The 22,077-nt window shown below is 37.3% G+C and overlaps 2 protein-coding genes across 3 annotated transcripts in view; one reads left to right on the plus strand and one right to left on the minus strand.

The window, feature by feature from the left end:
* Positions 1 to 799: 799 nt before the first annotated feature.
* por (Protein-serine O-palmitoleoyltransferase por) lies at positions 800 to 16,648 on the minus strand. Its single transcript, XM_045736043.2, is given in 10 exon segments — positions 800 to 2,845; positions 2,847 to 2,989; positions 4,398 to 4,625; positions 4,746 to 4,942; positions 6,528 to 6,634; positions 7,036 to 7,261; positions 10,035 to 10,236; positions 13,587 to 13,776; positions 13,959 to 14,042; positions 16,503 to 16,648. Coding segments are annotated over 9 exon segments (1,443 nt in total). The 5' UTR covers positions 16,503 to 16,648; the 3' UTR covers positions 800 to 2,779.
* A 1,276-nt stretch (positions 16,649 to 17,924) lies between these two features.
* Positions 17,925 to 22,077, plus strand: part of LOC123753983 (uncharacterized) — a 40,925-nt gene continuing 36,772 nt past the window's right edge. The window contains exons 1-3 of one of the 2 annotated variants that reach the window (XM_045736040.2): positions 17,925 to 18,461; positions 19,395 to 19,449; positions 19,868 to 20,003. In XM_045736040.2, the coding sequence (XP_045591996.2) occupies positions 19,889 to 20,003 (115 nt within the window). In that variant the 5' untranslated portion in view covers positions 17,925 to 18,461; positions 19,395 to 19,449; positions 19,868 to 19,888. The remainder of the gene's footprint in view (positions 18,462 to 19,394; positions 19,450 to 19,867; positions 20,004 to 22,077) is intronic. The other variant, XM_045736041.2, reaches the window with a different exon arrangement.

Genomic DNA, 22,077 nt, shown 5'->3' on the forward strand with positions numbered 1-22,077 from the left:
CTTTCTCTCATCTCTCTTTTTTCTCTTCATTGTTTTCCCTTATGTTCCCTTACTTTCCTCTTCTTATTCCTATTACTATCTCCTCCTCATTCAGTGGTTATAATAGGAGCTGCCTCGTATGGGCCAATAGGCCCATCTGCAGTTCTTATTCCTACTACTATCCCCTCTACTACACCTTACCTTACCTTGCTCCTCACCTCTCTCTTGCCTACTTATTGCCTGCATCTACTTCCTCATCACAATCGACTTGAGAATGGTCCACGGACGGACCAAAACATCGTCGTCCCTTCACCTTCTAGTGTGTGGTCTGGTCAACAAGATAGCACCAAGGAGCCACCAGGCATCCTCCAGAAAAGCAACACAAATGAATACAATATAAGTACTAAGGAATTTGCCTTTTTTTTTTTTAATCTATATTTTGTAGCAAATTTATAAGATTCTTGAGTAAGGTTGATGATTTGTTGTATTTACTTGAACCAATATTTATGTTGTACAATGACAACAAATTTATACTACCTGTATTTAAAACATTCTTAATGATTTTTTCATGGCATATATGAAGTATGTACTCGGTTATATTTTTAATAAAATAGAAATGGATTACAGAAACCATCCCATGCACTAAACAAAATCCCTGTACATTTCCCTTTCCTCCCAAGAAAACAAAGAACTTCCTTTGATACTTAACCCTTTAACAGTTTTTGTGATGCCTACAGTCTTCATTTAATCAAAATGGCAGAATATTCTGATATCGACTGAAGTCAACATTTTCAACGTCATGTTGGCTAACTAACTCGCCTTTTGTTATTTTATTTTCTTACTGCATTTGTTGAAAATGCCATCATCGAGTATAACTCTTTAGCATAAACACAATACCAAATTCAACACTTTACCATGCATAGTAACTTTGCAAGTAATGTGTCGGAAGTCAAATACTGTATCTCTAAGCAATTTGCGCTTGGCCCAATCACTGGTAGCTCCCAAAATTGGTAAGGGACACAAAAATGGATACTCTATTTTTTTTTTCAGTCAATCCCTGATGGGAACAAGTAAGAAACAAAATGTCACAGTGAAAGGGATGATTGCTTTGAATAATCAAGACTCCACTATGTTGAGATTCACAAAATTATGACTTTAATGACAGTTAACCCTCACTGGTGCAGTTATTGTCATTTAACAATTACCCAGTAGCAATATTACAGCCCAGTTAGTACAGTTTATCAATTATATTAATATAGTTATAATAGCTTTATAAGGGTGTAATGGAGTTAATCAAGACCTATGATCAAATTTTGCTATCATTTCCTAACTGCTTACTACGTTAATGAGATTATCATGTACAGTGGAACCTCGAGTGACGAGCGGCTCCATCTATGGGTATTTCGAGTAACTGAGCAAGCCACTCACCAAAAATTTGTCTCGATTGACAAGTTTTTGCTCGAATAACGAGACATCCACGTGGTGCTTCCTAGCGTTCCCGCTGGTTCTCACAAATTCTCGGACACCTCTGATGAGAGTGTCATTTTAGTGTGCAGGATAAGCATCCCTCTGCATTTATTTGTGCTTTTCTTTGGGTATTTTGTGGTTTTGTGGCTACAATTTATAACCCACGATGTCCCCAAAGAAGCTGCTTGCTAAAAATAGTGTTGTCAAGAGGAAGAAAGACACAATTACTGTAGATTTGAAGAAGGAAATCACCTGACTCAAGGGTGGATTCTCCTTCCACACCATAACCCCTCTCCTCCTCCCCACCTCCCTATCGTCTCCCTTATGCCAGCAACGACTCTTCATAAGGTAAAGTATATGTACAATTGAAAACAGTAAAACAAAACATTTATAATAATTACATGTACAGTATTATATTTACATTATAAAATGTCATATTGGTGTGTTTGGGAGTGGAACGGATTAATTTGATTTCCATTATTTTAAATGGGAAATTCGTTTGAAAGACGAGCATTTCACACGACGAGCTCAGTGCCGGAACAGATTAAATTTGTTAATCGAGGCTCCACTGTATTGGGTTGCAATTATCATCAAATGATGCTTTGGTCTTTCCTGCTAGATTTGAATCTATGCCTGGATAACAGTCATCAATGGAGTGGGTTGCAAGACACTTTCTTTGAGCTGTGCCAGGACCAGCTTTACATGCAATACGTGTACATATTAAGTTGTAGGCCTATATACAGTATTCAATCACTGCACTGTTTTTTCTCAATTATATGTATACAGTACATAAGTGAATTAATAAACTATATGAACATTCAGTGTGAATATTTGAGTCCTCTGCCCCACATAACTGACAGCTACCCCTAGTGTATAGCAACAACTAGAGAGACTGCCGCCACCACCCATCAACCTTATACAGCTTGGCTCATAGGTTACCTTGAGGTGCTTCCTTGAGGTGCTTCCGGGGCTTAGCGTCCCCGCGGCCCGGTCGTCGACCAGGCCTCCTACATTCATAGTGTTGATGTTTTCAGAACATCCTTATGAGTATTCAGCCATGCCATGCCAAACCATAGGTGAGGTGACAATTTTGATGATAGCTGCATTTTGAAGGTTAACTTCCTTAATTGAATACAAAATATGTTATTCAGTACTGTATTTTTTTATAGCTTATCATTTATAAAAATATAAAATACTAATGCAAACAAAACTGCATACAGGATACTCAAAATAGTTGCATGATTATCTTTAACAAGTCCATTAACCAAGAATACAAAATATACTGTACAGTATGTTTTTTATATTCAATAAAAACTTAACAACACAAGTAGCATTATATCACAGAGTACATAACATAGCAAATAAACATGACCCAATGGCTAGCATAATTTAAAGCTTGACCATTTATTGAGTGTATGAATCATGCTGTATCCAGTCTCCTGCTGCTGAGATGATGAGTCGAACATGATTCCCAAGTACGCCAGGTGGAATACAGTCAACACAGTAAACACCAGGTTTGTTGACAAACTGAACCATGAACGTGCTGAAATGGGTAATGGTACATGAGACCTTCATCATTTATTTATATTTCCCTACATGAATACATGCACATATTTTTCCAGTTGTATAACAGAACTGGTTCTTATTTCATTATGGATTGGAGTTTCCAGGCTCTAGATCCAATTCAGACCATATCTCACCCAGAACATCCTTATGAGTATTCAGCCATGCCATGTCCATAATCTTTTCACATATCCACTTACTATCATCATACATCTATTGTTTGCCTCTATCATTTTCACTTTGTATCTATAAAATCCACTTTCTTTTTCTATCACTAACTGCTCTTGCTAACTCTTCATTCCACTAAGCAGCTTCTTTCATTAGTCTATGAGTTTGGTTAAGAATACCAAGGAAGTGTGTGAGCAGCAAAGACATTTATAGCATACATCTCACATAGCACTAAGGTTCAGATGTCCATAGCCTCTTCTCCAAGATTACTAAAAAAAAAAAAAAAAAAAAATTCACTAATCAACTACTATTCTCATTCAATTTCTCAACGTGTATTATTTTACCTCTCAAGATCTAATTAGTTACAGTCAGCCTTTCTCCACTTAAGATTATCTGCGCAGCACTAACACATGATCAGGCACACCTTCAGATATTCTGTACTGCTCTTGTATCACACATACTTAAGCATACTGTAAGTCTCACAGCAAGCACATAGTCAATTAGGACTTTATTGTATTACATTATTTCATAATTTACTCAGTGCTGTGTATATTTACAAATTGTTAAATTATTTTTTATGTGCAATATTTATTAATAAATAGTTTGCATCAGCCATTATAACTTATTCCTGTAACACCATTGCTACCCATAATGTCATTTTCAAGACCTATTCCCACTTTACTGTCCAGATCATCCATATGCATCTACCAATCTCTGTCTACCAGTTTCATACACAATCCAACATATTCTTGAGTTAACACTCTTATTACCCCCTAACATTCCTCTAATATACACAAAGCTATACCTATTTTTTTTACCCTAATAATTGTCATTAATTTCTGATCACACATCTAGCTCTCTCAAACATTTGTTCCACTTCATTTTCACCATTATCTCTTTTACTTTTCACATAAAGATGTGTTTCACACATAACATATATAACATTTAGTTTAGTTTTAATTTAAATTTTTCTCTTGTGCCCTTCTTATTTATTGAAGTTAAATTAAATGCACACACACTCAAATCCACATTTATTCCCTTTCAAAGCCACTTTTATTACTGTCTTGCATATTTATACATTTGCATATGTGATTATACAAATATATGAGTATGAGTGGATGGATATATTTACAGAAATTGAATGGTGGTGATAGTGTGATACTAGGGACAATAATTTTTAATGGATACGGATATAATTTTTATTCATGCAATTACCATACCTTTCTGTTTATGCAAGCAGGTGTCTGAACATGGTCTGGCTAATATGCAGGCATCGAATACACTTGATAATTTGGCCCTCAGTGAGTATTCTACAAAGGTGTAAAACCCCAGTGAGAGAAGAACAGCTGCCAGTTGAAAATTTAGACCATGGAAAAGAGCCGACATGCTGTAGGTGAGCAACAAAGCCCAGAAGATCCCCAGATGGTTCCGTGCTGTCTTGAACACATCTATAAAAGTAAGCCACAAGTAAACAATATTCAATATACAGTACTGCATGTATTACAATATATATACTACACAGTCATTTAAAAATTTTCACTTGCAGAAAAAATAATGAGGAAACTTACAAGTTTTCAGCCAATGGTGCATGGGCACATTCCAGTATATAACCACCTCAACAAGAGAGCGTGGAATCTCAATAAAATATGGTCTTGCAACCTTGCCCATATTGAGACCCGCAAGAAGAGCAGATGCCTCACTCAGGTAAGACACAAAGTAATGACTAAGTCGAAAGGAGAGTGCTTCCCTATATGCCAGTCCCCATCTGTAAAAATTGTGAGTTTTTCAGTTTGAGATAAAACATACAGTATAATTCATACAGTACAGTGTATTTGTAAGTTTCATTTAGGCCACCATAAGGGTAAATTTGATTGTTAAATCAATATTAATTTAGGGAACCTGAATAGGGAGTGATTAATTCTAAAGGACACAGTCACACAACACTCGCACTGGTACACAATTTGCACACAGATGACAAGCTATCATACTCGGTAACACCGTTCCTCACAGTCTCATGCAGAGACAGTAATGAGAAATGTGCTGAACTTAGATCACATCACAGTTCTGCACTTATTTACCTTCATCTGTGGCAATACATATTGTAATTATATACAATACTGTACATAAGCCTCTAGAAGCAGAAACTAATACTTATAGTTTTTCTTTAGATGTTATAGAAAGCTACATGGTAAGAAGGTGTAGTGGAAATTTTGTTTATCCTTACCATAGTGTTGGTCTGGCATGTTCACTACATTTTTTTTTTAAATCGATTTTGTCGCTGTTGCCCAATTGCATCCGAGTGTGTGTAATTACCTAAGTGTAGTTACAGGATGAGAGCTTCGCTCGTGGTGTCCTGTCTTCCCAGCACTTTTTGTCATATAACGCTTTGAAACTACTGACGGTCTTGGCCTCCACCACCTTCTCACCTAACTTGTTCCAACCGTCTACCACTCTGTTTGCGAAAGTGAATTTTCTTATATTTCTTCGACATCTGTGTTTAGCTAGTTTAAATCTATAGTGTGTTTGTGTGTGTGTGTGTGTACGAGCTGACACAACTGAGTTCATACTTATTACACAAGAATTATGATACTGTATAAAAACTGTAAATTTATTATATTCTCTAACTGTGAAATAGAAATTGCAATAGTCCCAGTTCAGTATTTTCATAATATTTTCCAAAAATGATACAAATAAATTTAAGCTTTGGCTTACTGATGGTTATGTACAGTATTTGTAAGTTATCCAATAGCTTTAAACTAGTATCAAAAATGTTTTCACAAACTTATTTGTGCTTCACTGTTATAATAACTTTTATTTATATAAAATACATTTGAAATATGATGCCCGTTTTCTCTTGACTTCACTTGTTGAAGCCCTGAACAACAGATTTCCTGTACTTTTGGATGCACTAGTTTTAGGATACAATATATAATCACAGATATAAAATGGTGAAACAGGGGGAAAGGCTTTGTCCACTGTGGGAGAGACACAAAAACATGGCCAAGTTGCCAGAACAAGTGTAGAGGTCATGCCACGCCAACTCAGTGACCAGCCGCCAAACTACAAGGGCCTTTTATGGGTGGAGATGTCCTGGTCAAAGTTGCAGACAAATATGTGGAATATTCAAACAGTTGAGGTTTGAAAGAAGGGTCAGGTACTGTATATTTTTTTAAGTGATTTCAGTATCAAAGTATAGTACTGTATGTGGAAAAGCATGCTCATTTATTTGCCCTAATAACAACAAACTTGGGCATAAATCAGCAATGTTCAGATGTGAAAGTTCTTCAGCTGTGGAAGAGGTTTATTTATTAAAAAAAAAAAAAAAAAAAAAACATAAAATGATTTCTTACCGATTGATTGAGTCTGGAAGCAGCCAGGATGTGTAGCATGTAGACATCAGCAGAAACATGATACTTGCTGTCAACCGAATGACTATGCCAGGTATCAACCAAAGGCTCTGTTAATGATATTTGACTCGGTGAAATATTCTACACGTCTCTTGCAGAGAAAATGAACCTATACACCTATCGAGGCAAATCCTTACCCGACATATGTAGATAAACACTCACATGACATAATGGCATATATCTAACATACAACAGCATACAACCACCTAATATATGGTGGCATACAGCTCACCTGACAAATCTGCTCTATATGGACACATAATAATGGTAAAGAACTGTAGCTGTGTGAAATAAATTCTTACTGTTGTCCCATGAATGAAATGAGAGACTACACATGTATGTACTCATTTATTCCATTAGATTTAGCTATTCTTGTCCTAACAAAGATACGAGACATAACGGACATGTTATATGTTAAATACTCTGATAGACAGTAATTAAGATAACATACCCATGGTAATGGCTGCAAAACTTTCAGGTATGTGCCAAAGGAGATCCATGGACCAAAAATGATAGTGCCGGGATTCATGACATATCCTGCCATCTCTAGAGGGTTGGGGGCACTGGCAAGTGTTGCAGCATCCAGGTCATATCCAACAGACACCAGCTTCATCAAGATGACCATCTGGGGACCTCGTATGCTATGCCAGTCTATGGGATCAGCCCACCACAACTCGCTGATTAGAATAATGCAATATAAATATCTACACTGTATGTACATACAATATGTGGTAATAAATGTTTAAATACATAAATAATTTTGTATACAATGTAACCTCAACCAACTAATTGGGATTGCACCTGTTCCATATCATCAAGAAATCTGGTCGACTAAGCATTTTGCTATTTTTACTATTTATTGCCATTTTTGTTTAATACTGTACCCCAAATAACAGAGTGCATCTTTATGCATACTGAATACACAACCAAATAGTATTAAACAGTGCACCTTAAATATACTGGAAGGCAAAACTATGTAAAAAGATAAATTTATGGACAAAGTATAGTTTTTTTATATATATTTTTTACTTACCTTGGAGACAAGCAGGTTAATCCTTGTTACCCTGAGTAGATAGAATGCTAGTATACAGTACAATACAGTACAGTAGAACTGAAGGGAAATACAAAATAAAAACTGTAAACAGCCTCATTCAACTCTTAAAGCTTTGATTTCTTTAGTATTTTTTATTCTGAAACAATTTCCATCAGTTCCTTCTCTCACTTGGCATTGAAATCCAAAAAATCTGAATATTCTGTTTATATCTTTTTTTGTCCTGTATCAGTAATGGTAACAAATTCTTCCATCTGCCTCATTCTCCAGCTGTATTCACATTTTTCAATCAATTAACTATTTTCTTCCTTGGATCTCAGTAGTACAGTTGGGGTCATTCTGAACTCACAATCAGGAATCTCAGGTTCAAATCCCAGATGGGACAGAAATGGTTGGGCATGTTTCCTATCAGCTAATGCGTCTGTTCATCTAGCAGTAAATAAGAACATTGTATAAAGGTAACTGCAGAAGGCCTATTGGCCCATATGAGGCAGCTCCTATTTATACTCACCCAATACCACTCATATACATGTCCAACCCACGTTTGAAACAATCAAGGGACCCCAACTCCACCATGTTACACGGTAATTGGTTCCACAAATCAACAATCCTGTTATTGAATTAGCATTTACCCTGGTCTTTCCTAAATCTAAACTTATCCAATTTATACCCATTGTTTCGTGTTCTGTCTTGAACATGAAATAGGTACCCGTGAGTTAGTCAGCTTGTTGTGGTGTTACATCCTGACTACCCCCTGCCATTAGACATCTTTTCAGCCCACAAATAATTAAGTTTCAAAAGAAAATAGATAACACTTGAGCAGCCAGAGGTCACAAAACACACCATGGACACATCCAGTTATGGTAGAGATACACCCACTAAAGAGAGTCCCATTAATATACATTTACATAAGAATATTTATTTAATAAAGTGAAACATTGAAAAAAAAAGTGTTGAATGTAATGAAACGCCATTTTCTGGGCGAGTCTCAGAGGCTCCCCGGAGCTATCCAGGCTGAATGGATATGTATATCTTTCTGGCATCAGTCAGGGCATGGAGTTCTTGCCTACCGGGAACCACAAGCTAGAACCTGGCCCCCCTCTAGAGAGGCACGAGGAGCAATTGCCTATAGAACCCCCCCCCGTGGTTGGGAGCATTCTATCTGCCATTGACTGGAACAGGCACTCCAGAAAGGTAGGCGCCTCAAAACAAACCCCTATTCTGGTAAAACTATTGCGACCGAAAGCCGAACAAGTGGACAGAACTCTCCAAACGAAAATTAGCAAACTAGCTGATGTCATCATGTCGCCGTGCCGCTGTCTGTGCAACCACCCCCCCCCTTCTCCGGGAAGGAGAAGTGGAAGAGGGAGCCCCAGACGCACCCGCTGACGACCCAACCTTCAGTTCTTAGACTGGATGTCAAAAAGCGAGAAAAACACCGCTGACCGGAGGGAGGGAGGGATGCCGGGGAGCCTTCGGGACTCACCCAGAAAATGGCGTTTCATTACATTTAATGCTGGTTTTCTAGGGGGAGCCCCGTCAGCTCCCCAGAGCTACCTCACCACAGATAAGGAAAAGAGGGAAGGATCCGGGAGGCAGATGCCACGCACCCTAACATAAAACTAGACCACAGACTAAAGGAAAGGACCTTGCCAACGACCCGGGAGACCCAAACCCCAGAACCAGAAGGAAGGAAGTAAGGGAATCTGGGCAAACCAAAACGTGTCCACAGTCCAAGAGGCTAAAATGCGCAGAGAACAGCAAAGAGCCGTAACCGAACAACAAAAGAAAGCACCCCTGGCCTGACCAACCAAGCAGCAACCCAAGGACCCCTCAGGAAGCAGCAGACCCAAACACCACCCGAGAAGAAGAAAACTGCATCAAAAGAACAACCTACCACGAGGACCAGAACTGAAACAAAAACCGGAGCCAGAAGCACGACCGCACTACACTTCCATCAGCCTAAGAACTAAAGATTGGGTCGCCGGTGGGTGGGTCTGGGGCTCCCCCTTTCCTCTCCCGGAGAGTGGGGGGGGGGTTGCACAGACAGCGGTGCAGCGACATGATGATGTCATGCTAGTTTGCTAATTTTCAAATTTGCTAATTTGCTAGTTTGCACAGTGAGGGGTGCCAGGTTCTGGCTCTGGTCTTCAATAAGCAATATGGACTTCTAGGGCTGATGTGACTCGTGTGTGGAGCTATCTTGGTGAGCTAGCTATAAGGAACTACCATTCAGCCCCCCTTCAGAAAACAAATTTCACAGATAATCAAATTGCTGCATGGATCAATTGGATCCAGTCCCTAATTAATGCAGATATTTGAGCAACCATTACACAGTACACGTATGCATTTAACAAAAATGAAATCTTAGAAACATTTAACATTAAGGGAAAACTTACCAAAAGATTAGGAAAGCCACACATGCCGCACAGGTCCAGGGGCCTCGTCGAGACCGAGTTGCCAAGTGAGTAACAACAAGGGCCAGGCTTCCCACTCCTGTGAGACAGGCCATGTAGCCTGTACGAAGACCAAACAGGTGCCAAGCCACCACACCACCACATGCAGTAGATGCCATGTGCACAAGCCATGCAGGAGGGCGTACTATGGAAGAAGAATGCCAGGAGAGCTATTACTATTTGTCAACTATCAAACCAACTCTAAGGGGTTGGTTTTGTGGCCCACAAGTTTTTTTTTCTTCAAAATAAACACACAAATTGAAACATAATTTATTCATAGACTTAAGATAGTAAGATTATAGACATGTCAACACAATTTGTTTTCAGGTTTCATATTGTTAATTACCTTTATCAACAACATATGAAAAAAGTCTACCCAATATAAACCATTTATGCCTTTCCTTAGTGACTTATACTGTACATGGTTTACCATCACACACACTCATGTCCTGTACACACTTCAATACCATTCTTAGATGTACCATCTTATCAGGGATGGTGCATCTCTAAATCATCTCTGCGATGCACAATTAGATGGTGCATCACAACTTAATTATGGTACTGTACTAAATGTTTTTATGTTACAATTAGTCTTATTTTCAACCTATATACCATATGCATGATAATATTTTCTTTTTCAAATTAAACTGTAATTCTCATGTTAAGATGATTTCCATTTTATATACCCATAAACAAACATGAAAATGGTATTTTAATAAATACCATTCAGAAATTAAAATACCCTAATAAAAATAACATAAATATCACTTCAACAAGAGCATCTCTGGTGAATTTAAATAAATAATTACATTTTGTAGTTGGATATTATCCACTACAATCTAAGATATGAATTCGTAATGATGTTCAGACGTGATGTGGTTAAATTGCAAATGCTGTTCAAACGTGATATGATTTAATTGAAAATACTGTTCAGATGTAATGAAGACATATATTTCTAAAATGCATAAAAATCAAGTCAAGAGAAATAAAAAGAAACTAAATATTATCCTAAAATAACATTTAAGTTCTTTAATATGGCAATGGAGAGGGTTAAATAGAAAATCAGATCTGTGAATGAATGAGCCAGAGATTTTCAAAAATATACACTATCAACTGGTCAGATTACCAAAGGATCCAATACACGGAAAGGTCCAACAGTTAATCTTTTCACAATGAAGTTAAATACAACATTTGTTAATAGAACTCCATCAAGTCGGTATGAGTAGTATCATTATGCCAAGCATTTAAAAATAACTACTCACGGACTGATGTTTAGAGAAGTGGTTTGCTGGCTTCACATGATCTCGTCATACCTTCTCTCTTTTACTAGGCTCCTTCCCTTCAAGTCGCCACTGAATGAGCTGTCAATAACCAAAGATTTAAGGGAGGTGGGGGAGTGGAGAAACTTAGTGGGAGGAAGCACCATCCCAACCCTTGAAGGATCACCACCAACAAGATTGCAACACCCCTTATCTAATTGAATAAGTATGTCTCGCATTAATTTGATGAGCTATTTGGTAGGTTTTAAAAATGCTTAAATTGTACATATTTTATAACTGATAATTATATGTAGTGCATAATGACCAGCAATTTAAAAGTACTGTACAAAAATGATCAAGATATTTAAATAATTAACGATTGATCAAAGATGCAGCCATAGAAATCGATTTTCAGCATCAAATCGTCAATCTGATTTTCATCAACTTAACAGCCAAGTCTTAACATTTATTTTCCTAAAAGTCTAAATATCAACATGGAACATGTTTAATGCATACTACAGTCATGACATAATATCTTCACCGAGTTATTTAGGCTTAACCTTTTCCAGTGTCGATGCATGTGTACTGACCGAGTGGCTCCGTTATCTGGTGCTTGCACACAGTTCTCAATGGGTTTCCCATATCAGTACAGTATAATCACTTGGGAGCACTACATTTAATGAAATTATGAAATAGGGAAAAAAAAATGCAGTACTAAGAAAAACTAAAGACTGACATAAAATGGCTAATATAAGGGTAACAAATTATTAATAAATTAAAGTTATTAGTTACAGTAATTTGTAAAAGTATACAGTAATAGAAAAACCTACACTACTTACAATGAAAGGAAGAAGCTATACTGCAGGGGGCAAAGTGAAGCAAGTGACAGCCTTATTCTTGAACAGCAAATCCTGAAGGGATATCTTGTTGGCTCCAATGATAACAATAACTGTGCAGAGATTTGCCATCATTCAACACAATTTATTCATACTTTTAATAATAAATGTTGGAAAAGCACTTTATGTTTTCACAGTTTTATGTCTATCAGTTAATTTTTCACTACTCATCTAAACAATGGTAAACTGTTACTTGCTACTTTAAGTATGGATAGATGCACAGGAAGATATAAAATTAAGAGGAAGAATAGAGTTAAGGAGCCCTGTCATGAGAAACGTATTTCAAAGAGTCCTCATCATTGAAAAAGAGCCAGGCTTTGTATAGGACAAATTTCAATCAAGGGGGATTTCAGTCAACTGGGATGTCTGTTTATCATTAGAACAAACAATTCTAAAGATATGTGAAAAGACACAGACAAATTATGTCCACGGTGCTCTGCACCTCCGTGAAGGGGGGACCAGATTTTGGCTCTGGTCCCCAGTAAGCTTAACAGGACTCCTGCGATGTGATCCAGTACTGTAATGGGGAGCCATTTCAGCGAGATGACTTCAGGTAGTCACCAAGAGGCTCCTCCCAGAAAATCGTCTCAAATCTAATATTTTGCTTAAATACTTTTTGACCAAATTATGCTGTTTCAAAATTTTTCAATCCATTCACCTGGGCTGTATGGGTCTCAAACCGTGGACCCCACGTGTGTGGGGGCCAACGCTCTATCGACTGGGCTATGAGCAATCTTAAAAAGGATTTTTTTTTTAATTATTCAATTTTATAGCTTTTTATGTATAAGAACACGGTTTATCTTTTCCATTAGGTAATAATAGCCAGAATGAGACCAAATCTTGGTAATTAGGGAGATTTATAAGCAGAACCTAATTCTTATAAATTTATAGTAAAAAACATCGATTGATGTGAGCCACAATCTAAGGGTTAAGGACAGTTCTCCATCTAGGAGTAGGGGGTCTTCACAAACAAGCAATCTCTCGGAGGAGAAAGCTCTGTCAAGAATTCTCTTATCATGGTAATCCAAATACTCAAAAGATTAGAGATTATAACACCAAGCCTGCAGTTGCACAATGAATATTGATGTAAAATATGTACAGTTAGTAGAGATATAAAGATGCACAATGGGCAGGCATGCAAACAAACTAAGAAACTAAAATTTGCAACAGCAACAAGCAAATTAAAGGAAAATTGAGAAAGAAGTCCATAAAGATTTAAACAAATACTGAAATCTGAACAACCATATAAAATCAAATAATTGATTCGATTCTATGTGTCATTCATTAAAATAGAAGAAATAACCAAGGCTTTTGCATAAAATAGATGCAGGAAAAATTACCAATTCTTGTTGTAAGTGTGAAGACAAGGGACCACACAAGCAAGTTACAGAGGTGGAGGTAAGAGTCGGAGACAGTTGGAACGACACAGTACTCGTACAACTCTGTTAGAGTAAACTGGGATGCTGGGTCCTCCTCCTCCTCCTCCTCCTCTTCTTCCCAAGGCTCTCCAACTGGGAACTCATATATATCCTGTGAACACCATGCAGTCATTTGTTACATCATTACTGTAGTATACATCAATAGGATATACAATGACACAATGAGAAGAGAGGCGAGTTTAAGGAATTACAGTACAGTATATTATGCATTCTGTTTGCAATAAAATTACATGCTAATTTCATTCAAAATTATCAGTTTCAAAGAATACTTACTTCATCAAAATAATCCACGTAGTCCCCACCATCTCCTTCCTGGTCATACTCATAGTCATAGTCTGTGTAAGCAAAATCTGCCATCTGAAAATCAATCATTAGCATATAGTACTCATTAAACGTTGTCAATGAAATAAACAAATCTTATACAATACTGATCAAATGATTAATTAATGTACTATCATAAAGACTCATTTTTAGTAGCATTACTGTATACTATGGCATTATATCACTGAGGATACAGGATATAACCTCAAGCGAGTCGAGATATATTATAATAAATATAATAATAATAATTGTTTATTCAGGTATATTGTACATATATACAAGATGAGTTACAAACAGAATGTTGGATTTCTAGATAGAGCTAGTACATACTATGCCTAAAGCCACTAGTATGCATAGCGTTTCAGGCAAGATGTGGGAAAAACACTTAAGAGTAACACGTAAAACTAATTGAGATCAAAGCATACACTGAATTGAAAAAGGTCAAAAAAAGAAAAGAAAAAAGAATGATAATAATTACATGATGGATGGAACAGCAGAAATTGAAACAAAACATTATAAGTAATTTTAACTAAATAAATAGAAGACTACAATTTTCTTCAAGTTTATACATGGCAGATATTAGCAGTTAAACAAGTTGGTCAATAATCAATATTGTTTGGAAATAGCAAGATACAGGTTGACATTTAAGAGGTAAGGTAGGTTACATGGATTTTATTAGGTAGTACCTAGTTTTTATCTTAAATTGGTTGAGAGAGGTACAGTCTTTGACATGATTGGGAAGATCATTCCACATTCTGAGTACCTTGATTTGCAGAGCATTTCTAGTTTGGATAAGTCGTACTCTTTGAATATCAAATAGGTATTTGTTTCTAGTATGGTGCCCATGGGTTTTGTTACAACCTTCTAGGAAGCGTTTAAGGTCAGGATTGGCATTACAGTTCAGAGTTTTAAATATATAGAGTACACTTGAGAGGATGTGCAGTGACTTGGTATCTAACATACTCAAAGATTTAAGTAAGGGTGCCGAGTGCTGTCTGGGGACAGCAGATGGCCATGTTATTTGCATTGTTTTGGTAAATCAATAAAAATATTATACAACAGCTGGATACTCCATTACACACACATTTTCTATACTAGATGTAAATTACACAGTATTGGCCAGTCAGTTGGATATTAGGATTGTATTACCCAGTTATTAGGCACTTAAAGTTATTGATGTTCACAGTGAAGTACAAAATATTTATATTATAAGAAGTTTATTAATGAAATCTTTTGTATGAATTGAAAATAGAGGCAATGTTCTATAAAATGATGTAGGAATATGCAAATATGCAATACCCATTGACGTATTAACCGAAAACGACAGCATTCAGAATTGTCGTTGCACATCAAACACACTTTAGTGGGCCAGCTAGAAGCTTAGGGCCCATAAAGGAATACAGTATCCCTGAAAAAAAAAACACTGGTGCACTTCAAGTGATCTTTCTCCTTCACTTATACCTGTCTTTTCATTCAGTACTGCTTTACAAGTTTTCTCACTTGTGTTCCTATCCAAATAACTTTGAATTTGGCCGAGTCAAAGGCTAGTATCCATTTCTCAGACTACTTCAAGTGAGTCAAGATATTTTTCTTAGGAAACAGAAATAGAAGCAGGTGTGTAATTACCCAAATGCAGTTAAGACTGTTAGAATGAAAGAAAGCCTAGATGGGAGAGGTCTGCTCTGGTCATACCCTCCTAGCCACCTACCATAACATTCCTATATACAGTACAGATATACAGTAATTAATAAAGAATAAATAGTAGGCATCCATCAGTCTCTGGAGATTATGGAGTTGCACTCTGGTTGTCTGTCTGGAGTATACTACAACCCTTATAAAAAATGTGCTGAACACAAGCTAAAAATATCCAAGTTTTCTGTTAAAGTTTTGTTGTAAACTGAATAGCCACAGATGTCTTCTTTCCTCACGTATTTTTCTACATTCCCCCTTGACCGGATACTACCATTGGAAGGCAGCAAACTGCACATGGGAATCCCTACTTGATCTGTTGTGGCAGCCTATCGTGCAACAATAGTTCACCAGTGTTAGTCATATTCAAAAGGCTCAAAAGCCTGCAGCAGACATGTGTAAACACAGATATCAATACCTGCAATATAACTGACCTCCAGGTTGATGACATCACATGAAAACACTACTGGAACATTTGTGCAGTCACCGGGAGGAAAAATATTCATGCAAACTGCATATTTCGCGAAGAAGAAACCCTAAGGCGAAAAATTAGGTACAGATCTGGACGTCGAACCTTCACGAAAAGGGAAAATTAAAATAGACTATTGCTTACCACAATACCCAAAGACCATAGTTGAGAGTAATTGTAATAGTAACAGTATTAATGTTTATAAACTTGGCGTTGTAGTACAGAATAACCAGAGAGGTCTATCATGAGTGGAATACAGGCTCCACTTGCCTCTCCCCAAGATATCTAATTTATAGTTTTCTAAATAAGATATTTGTTAAATTATTTAGCTGTTTTACGTTTGTCTATGTAATAGACGAGTTGGGAGAGGATGGGCGTGGGCGGGTGGGTTGTGGGCGGGCGTGGGCGGGGCGGTGTGATGGGCGCCGCTCACGACGAGGGTTTGTTTACGTTGACGCGACCAGTTTTGTTCCCGAGCGTCAGCAGGAGAGACACTTATGACGTCACCTATTACATGATAGTGCTTACCTATCAGTGGCTATGGGAACGTGAGGTCTAGCTCTTTATTGCCTACCTACTAGCCTTTTAGAGGGCCCCCCTAAGGCAGTTCGTTGTTGTCTTATACCTTGTTCTGACAGCTGTAATTGCCAAAATTAGGCTGGGATATCGATATCTATGACAGGTGACTGCAGGCAGTAAATCTCCCAACTGTGGGGGACATTCCTACTGTAAACTGTGTGAACAAGAGCTGGGACATACTGTACTCTCCAACACTATATCTGTGATCACCCTGTTATCAATGACTTCAGACCAAATGGTATGAGGTACTTTGAGCTCTGTAATTACTTCATACTCGCAAGAATATTGGAAAATATTATTGTGCTGTACCCAGATTTTGCTAGTAGAGGCTAATAAATCAGCCTTACATTTTATGTTCTCTCCGATTTTTAGTCAGAGTTGATTTTTTTTTGTATTGAGGCAGGTATTTTCTCCCCTGATTCCATGTATGACTAACCATCCTGTGAGATGGGAATATTACATGAACTTATAGCTAGTTTTTGATCTACACTGTGTAATCTTTCATATAGAATAGGGTAGCAGTACATTGCTGTGTATACCAAAGCTTGTTAATAATGATATTAACAAAAATACAGATATTTGAAAGTTTCTTAAGTCTTCATAATTCATATTTCTCATGTTTTCATATTTTTTGTACTAAGTGTTGTGGTTTGCCAATTTTATATTGTATGTTAGATAGCACGTATGTTAGATCTAGATCTTAGAATGTATATTACTCTTTTTCCTGGTTTTAATAAAAATCAAAATTACCAAAGCTTGCTAATAAAAAAATGAAGTAGATTTTGACAGGTTGACACTGTTCGAGTTTGTTCATTGGCTTTCTCTCTTCAATAACGAACATATTTATAATTTAATGTCATTAAGTGATCAACGAGTGTTATTTAAACGCTGTTTGTCTTGACATATATAACATTTTGTAAAATAATAAGTAAAATCTTGACAACTTTATTGATTACAATTAAACTTGATGACACGTTGTTCGGACACGCCTTGTTTACACCGGTGAGGCCAACTACTTCATTAATGATCATATTAAAATATTAATCACCAACACATTCAGTACGTTTTAAATATATCGTCGCTTTAATAATACCAAAATCAAAATATGTAGTTGGTAGTTGTAGTAAAGAAGTGAGGTGAGGTCCTGTGGGAGGTGAGTTAGATGAGTGGCGTGGAGGGGTGTGGCGGGCAGTATGGATGACGTGGGCCGCCCAGCTCACCTCCAGGCCCTCCTCCTGTGACTTGTTTTTCCTGTGTTGATGCTCCCCCCTTGCTGGAGGATCTTGGCCACGTCTTCCCTACAGTGTACTCACTCCCTGGGGCGGAGCCACGCTCTTCCCACACCAGGTCCGATCGTTGCTCAAGACCGATACCAGTGCCTGTTAGACCCCAGCACTAGTGCCAGATCCCAGCACCAGTGCCAGACCCCCAGTACTAGTGCCAGACCCCAGCACCAGTGCCAGACCCCCAGTACTAGTGCCAGACCCTAGCACCAGTGTCAGACCTCCAGTACTAGTGCCAGGCCCCAGCACCGGTGCCAGACCCCCAGTACTAGTGCCAGACCCCAGCACCAGTGCCAGACCCCAGCACCAGTGCCAGACCCCAAGTACTAGTGCCTGACCCCAACACCGGTGCCAGACCCTAGCACCAGTGCCAGACCCCAGCAACAGTGCTAGATCCTAGTGCACTGTATAATGTAGGAGGACAATTAAAATAAGGTAAAGGGTCATTTACAGCCTAGTATTATTTCACAGTATAATCATACTGGCTTAATGCCGACGTTTGATATGTAACTGTTGACTTGACTGTGCCATACAGGTACTGTATTCCAAATTGTGGCCATGCTTGGGGCAGCTTCTCCCCCCTAAATAAAAGGGGGGGGGGGGGTAAAATCTAGCTCTCATAGTATCATAGGCAGGTGTACACGGCACACATATCCTTGGCTCCAGTAGGTTTGGATGCCTTGGAAAAACATCACCTACATAAACCTGTTTATGCATTGTGCTTTCCTATGTCATTAAAAGTTTGGTCTTAATGTATATAAAATTAGGGAAACCTAAATGCAACATTTTTTATGAGTTTTATCATTGATTAACCAGACAGGGCCATTATGGTACTTGATTGTGAGGATACACCATAGAAATTATTCTTGCTCTCTCTCTTTTTAATCTATACATGTTTTTGGTTAGGTTAGGTTTAAGGCAAAATCTGCATACAAATAGTACATACAAATAGTAGCATTAAAACTTGGAATTCTTGATTGCTGATTTTGTTTATGTAGTTAATAACTTCAATAATGCTTCCTTCTACAGTATAATAATTATATACAGCCATCACTTCTAATGAGCTTGTTAGAGGTGAACAGATAGATTCCAATGATTTAATTCAAGGTAAAGCCAGTATGCCTTATATAGCATTAGGCAAGAAATACAGTACTTATATAAATATACACAAATTATTTTCATATTTATAAATTTTAGTTTTTTTTTTAATTACTCTACCTGTAAATCAGTTTTATCATTTAAATTTTTTGCATTTAATAAATGTCTTATTTATTTAGTCAAGTCTAATACCATTATGATGCATTATTAATTATACTGTTCAATTCATATTCATTATTCAGAATTTTACTGTTTTTTTTGTCTCCACAGTTAAGGCTGGATTGACTTACATACACATGTTGTCTCGGCTGCCATAAATATACAGGTGAAGTATTAAATGGTTTCAAATAGATAATACTGTAACTAGTTTTAATAGGGAAATGTGTGATTCTTATGAATGGTTGAACATGTTTTGGGAGGCTGTAACACACACTGTACCCTAACATTGTACATCAGACCACATGCAAATGTACAATAGGGGAACCATGTGTATAACATGTCAGATTATACATGCAAGTTGAATAATCTAGCATTCTTTCTATTCAATTCCATATTTGAAGCTTCCCTATTTTAAGCATATTCTTAAAAAAGAATATGCTTAAAATAAAAAAATATAATTATAGAAATTATTCATACGAAACATTACAAAAACTTGTGAAATTAATTTTGTTATAAAGTATGAATGTAATTTTTATTACATTATCAATGAATATTTGTAAACATAGATCACATTTATCTTACAGATATATGCAGAACTATTCACCATGGGTGAAGATCGTGTGCCACCGGGCTTAGCAGGAGCAGTTGACAGTATTAAAGAAGCTCTGAAAGCTGGTCGCACAGACATCTTCCGAAAACTTCTAGATGCTTGTGAAGTCTGTAAGTAAGAATTTGTGTGCTTTTGTGAAGTGTAGAATTCATTAATATTTAGCGGAAAAGTCTGTTGCTTGTGGGATAGAATATTACACAGGGTAGTATAATATGTGGATACATGAACTTGGCAGTTTATGCAGGTTGACTATGGTGCCATAATAAATTTTGGAAAAGTTAGTCAAGTAAGCATTGTGTTTGGAGACTAGAACTCATTTAAATATGTGTAATTAAAATATATATGGCAAAATGTTGTATATTAAAAACACTTAACAGTACGGTATACTGTACTACTGTCGCTCAGAAAAATGCTTACTTGAGCAGTGTATTTGGTTGTCTCCGCCTGCCAGCCACCCTACCTCCTTGAAGGACAAAGAAAATACTTATATGACCCAAAAATTAAGCATAGTAGTCTGTATATGGTACAGTATGGTAGCATATGGTACTCGCCTAGTTGTGCTTGCGAGGGTTGAGCTTTGGCTCTTTGGTCCTGCCTCACGGCTCTCGATAAACTCGTGTACAGATTCCTGAACTTACAGTATTGGGCTCTATTAAATCTACATTTGAAACTGTGTATGGAGTCTGTCTCCACCACATCACTGCCTAATGCATTCCATTTGTTAACTATTCTGACACTGAAAAAGTTCTTTCTAACGTCCCTGTGACTCATCTGGGTACAGTACTAAGTTTCCACCTGTGTCCCCTTGTCAGTGTTCCACCCATGCTAAATAGTTTCTTTGTCCACGTTGTCAATTTCCTTGAGAATTTTTGTAGGTGGTTATCATTTCTTCCCTTACGCTTCTGTCTTCCAGGGATGTGAGGTTTAGCTCCCGTAGCCTTTCCTTGTAGCTCATACATTTAAGTTCTGGGACTAGTCTGGTGGCATACCTCTGAGTCTTCTCTAACTTTGTCTTATGTTTAACTAGATATGGACTCTAGGCAGGAGCTGCATACTCCAGGATTGCTGTGTTTGTGAATGTCCTGTATTTATGAATGCTTGTGCTAATCCATCCTAGCTTGTGGATTACTAGTTAGCAATATTGCAAGAGCTTGGTAATACAGTATGAACAAATTAGTGTTCATCATGTGTGGGTAAACAGCTGGAGTACATAGGTAAAAGATGAAAATGCAAAGGGAGTAACTGGGTTGTTACAAAAAGTTTAAAATTTTTATATTTTTGGACATTCCTGATAAGTAATTAGGCTAACTTGAATGGGGATGGGTCCCCATATAATTCAGATTACCGAGCATAGGCTGTACATTCATTTTTTTTTATTAATTCTCATCAACTTTGCCAAATTGTGATTTAATCATTGTTGGAATGTGACAGTTGTCATTTCCCATGCTAGAACCACCAATACTGCTTATTATTCACTTCTGACTCTGTAAACTTAATAAGGAGCCAGTTTCACTTGACTTCCACTGTCTCGGTGTTTGCTTCCAATAAATTATGAGGGACTGCATCAGTAAAGGAGTACATACAACCATAAAAACAACTAGTTATAACTACAGACACAACTGCATACAGCTACAACTGACTACAGATGCCTCTATGACCATCTAAAACCAAAACCATTATTATAACCCTAGCAACAGACAACCAACATCATCAGTGCAACTAATACTGTACATTCAATCTGCTCACTTACACGAGTTTGTGCTCTTTATACTTGTCTGTTTATTATACTGTGTGTGAAAAATAACAATGCAATCATTGCACCAATAGGATTCATTATACTACCTTGTTTTTATATAGAACAGGAGATGAAATCCTTAAAGAATCGGATTTGGGTTTGGGTTTGGTTTGATATCAACTTTGATCTCCCGAAGCTCTTATCGAAGGTGCAGTAATCGGCAACATATGCTAGATTGACTAACATAAGAACTATTTTTGATACCTCTATAAGAAATCATTAAGGACCTTGTATATCACATAAGTCAGACCATTCCTGGAATATGTGGCTGTAATGTGGAGTCCATATTTAGGCAAACACAGGACAAAATTGAAGAAAGTTCAGGGGTATGCCACCAGACTAGTACCAGAACTATGGAGTGTGAGTCACAATGAAAGGTTAAAGGTATT

Source organism: Procambarus clarkii, chromosome 6, assembly GCF_040958095.1.
Source record: "Procambarus clarkii isolate CNS0578487 chromosome 6, FALCON_Pclarkii_2.0, whole genome shotgun sequence".
NCBI lineage: Eukaryota > Metazoa > Arthropoda > Malacostraca > Decapoda > Cambaridae > Procambarus > Procambarus clarkii.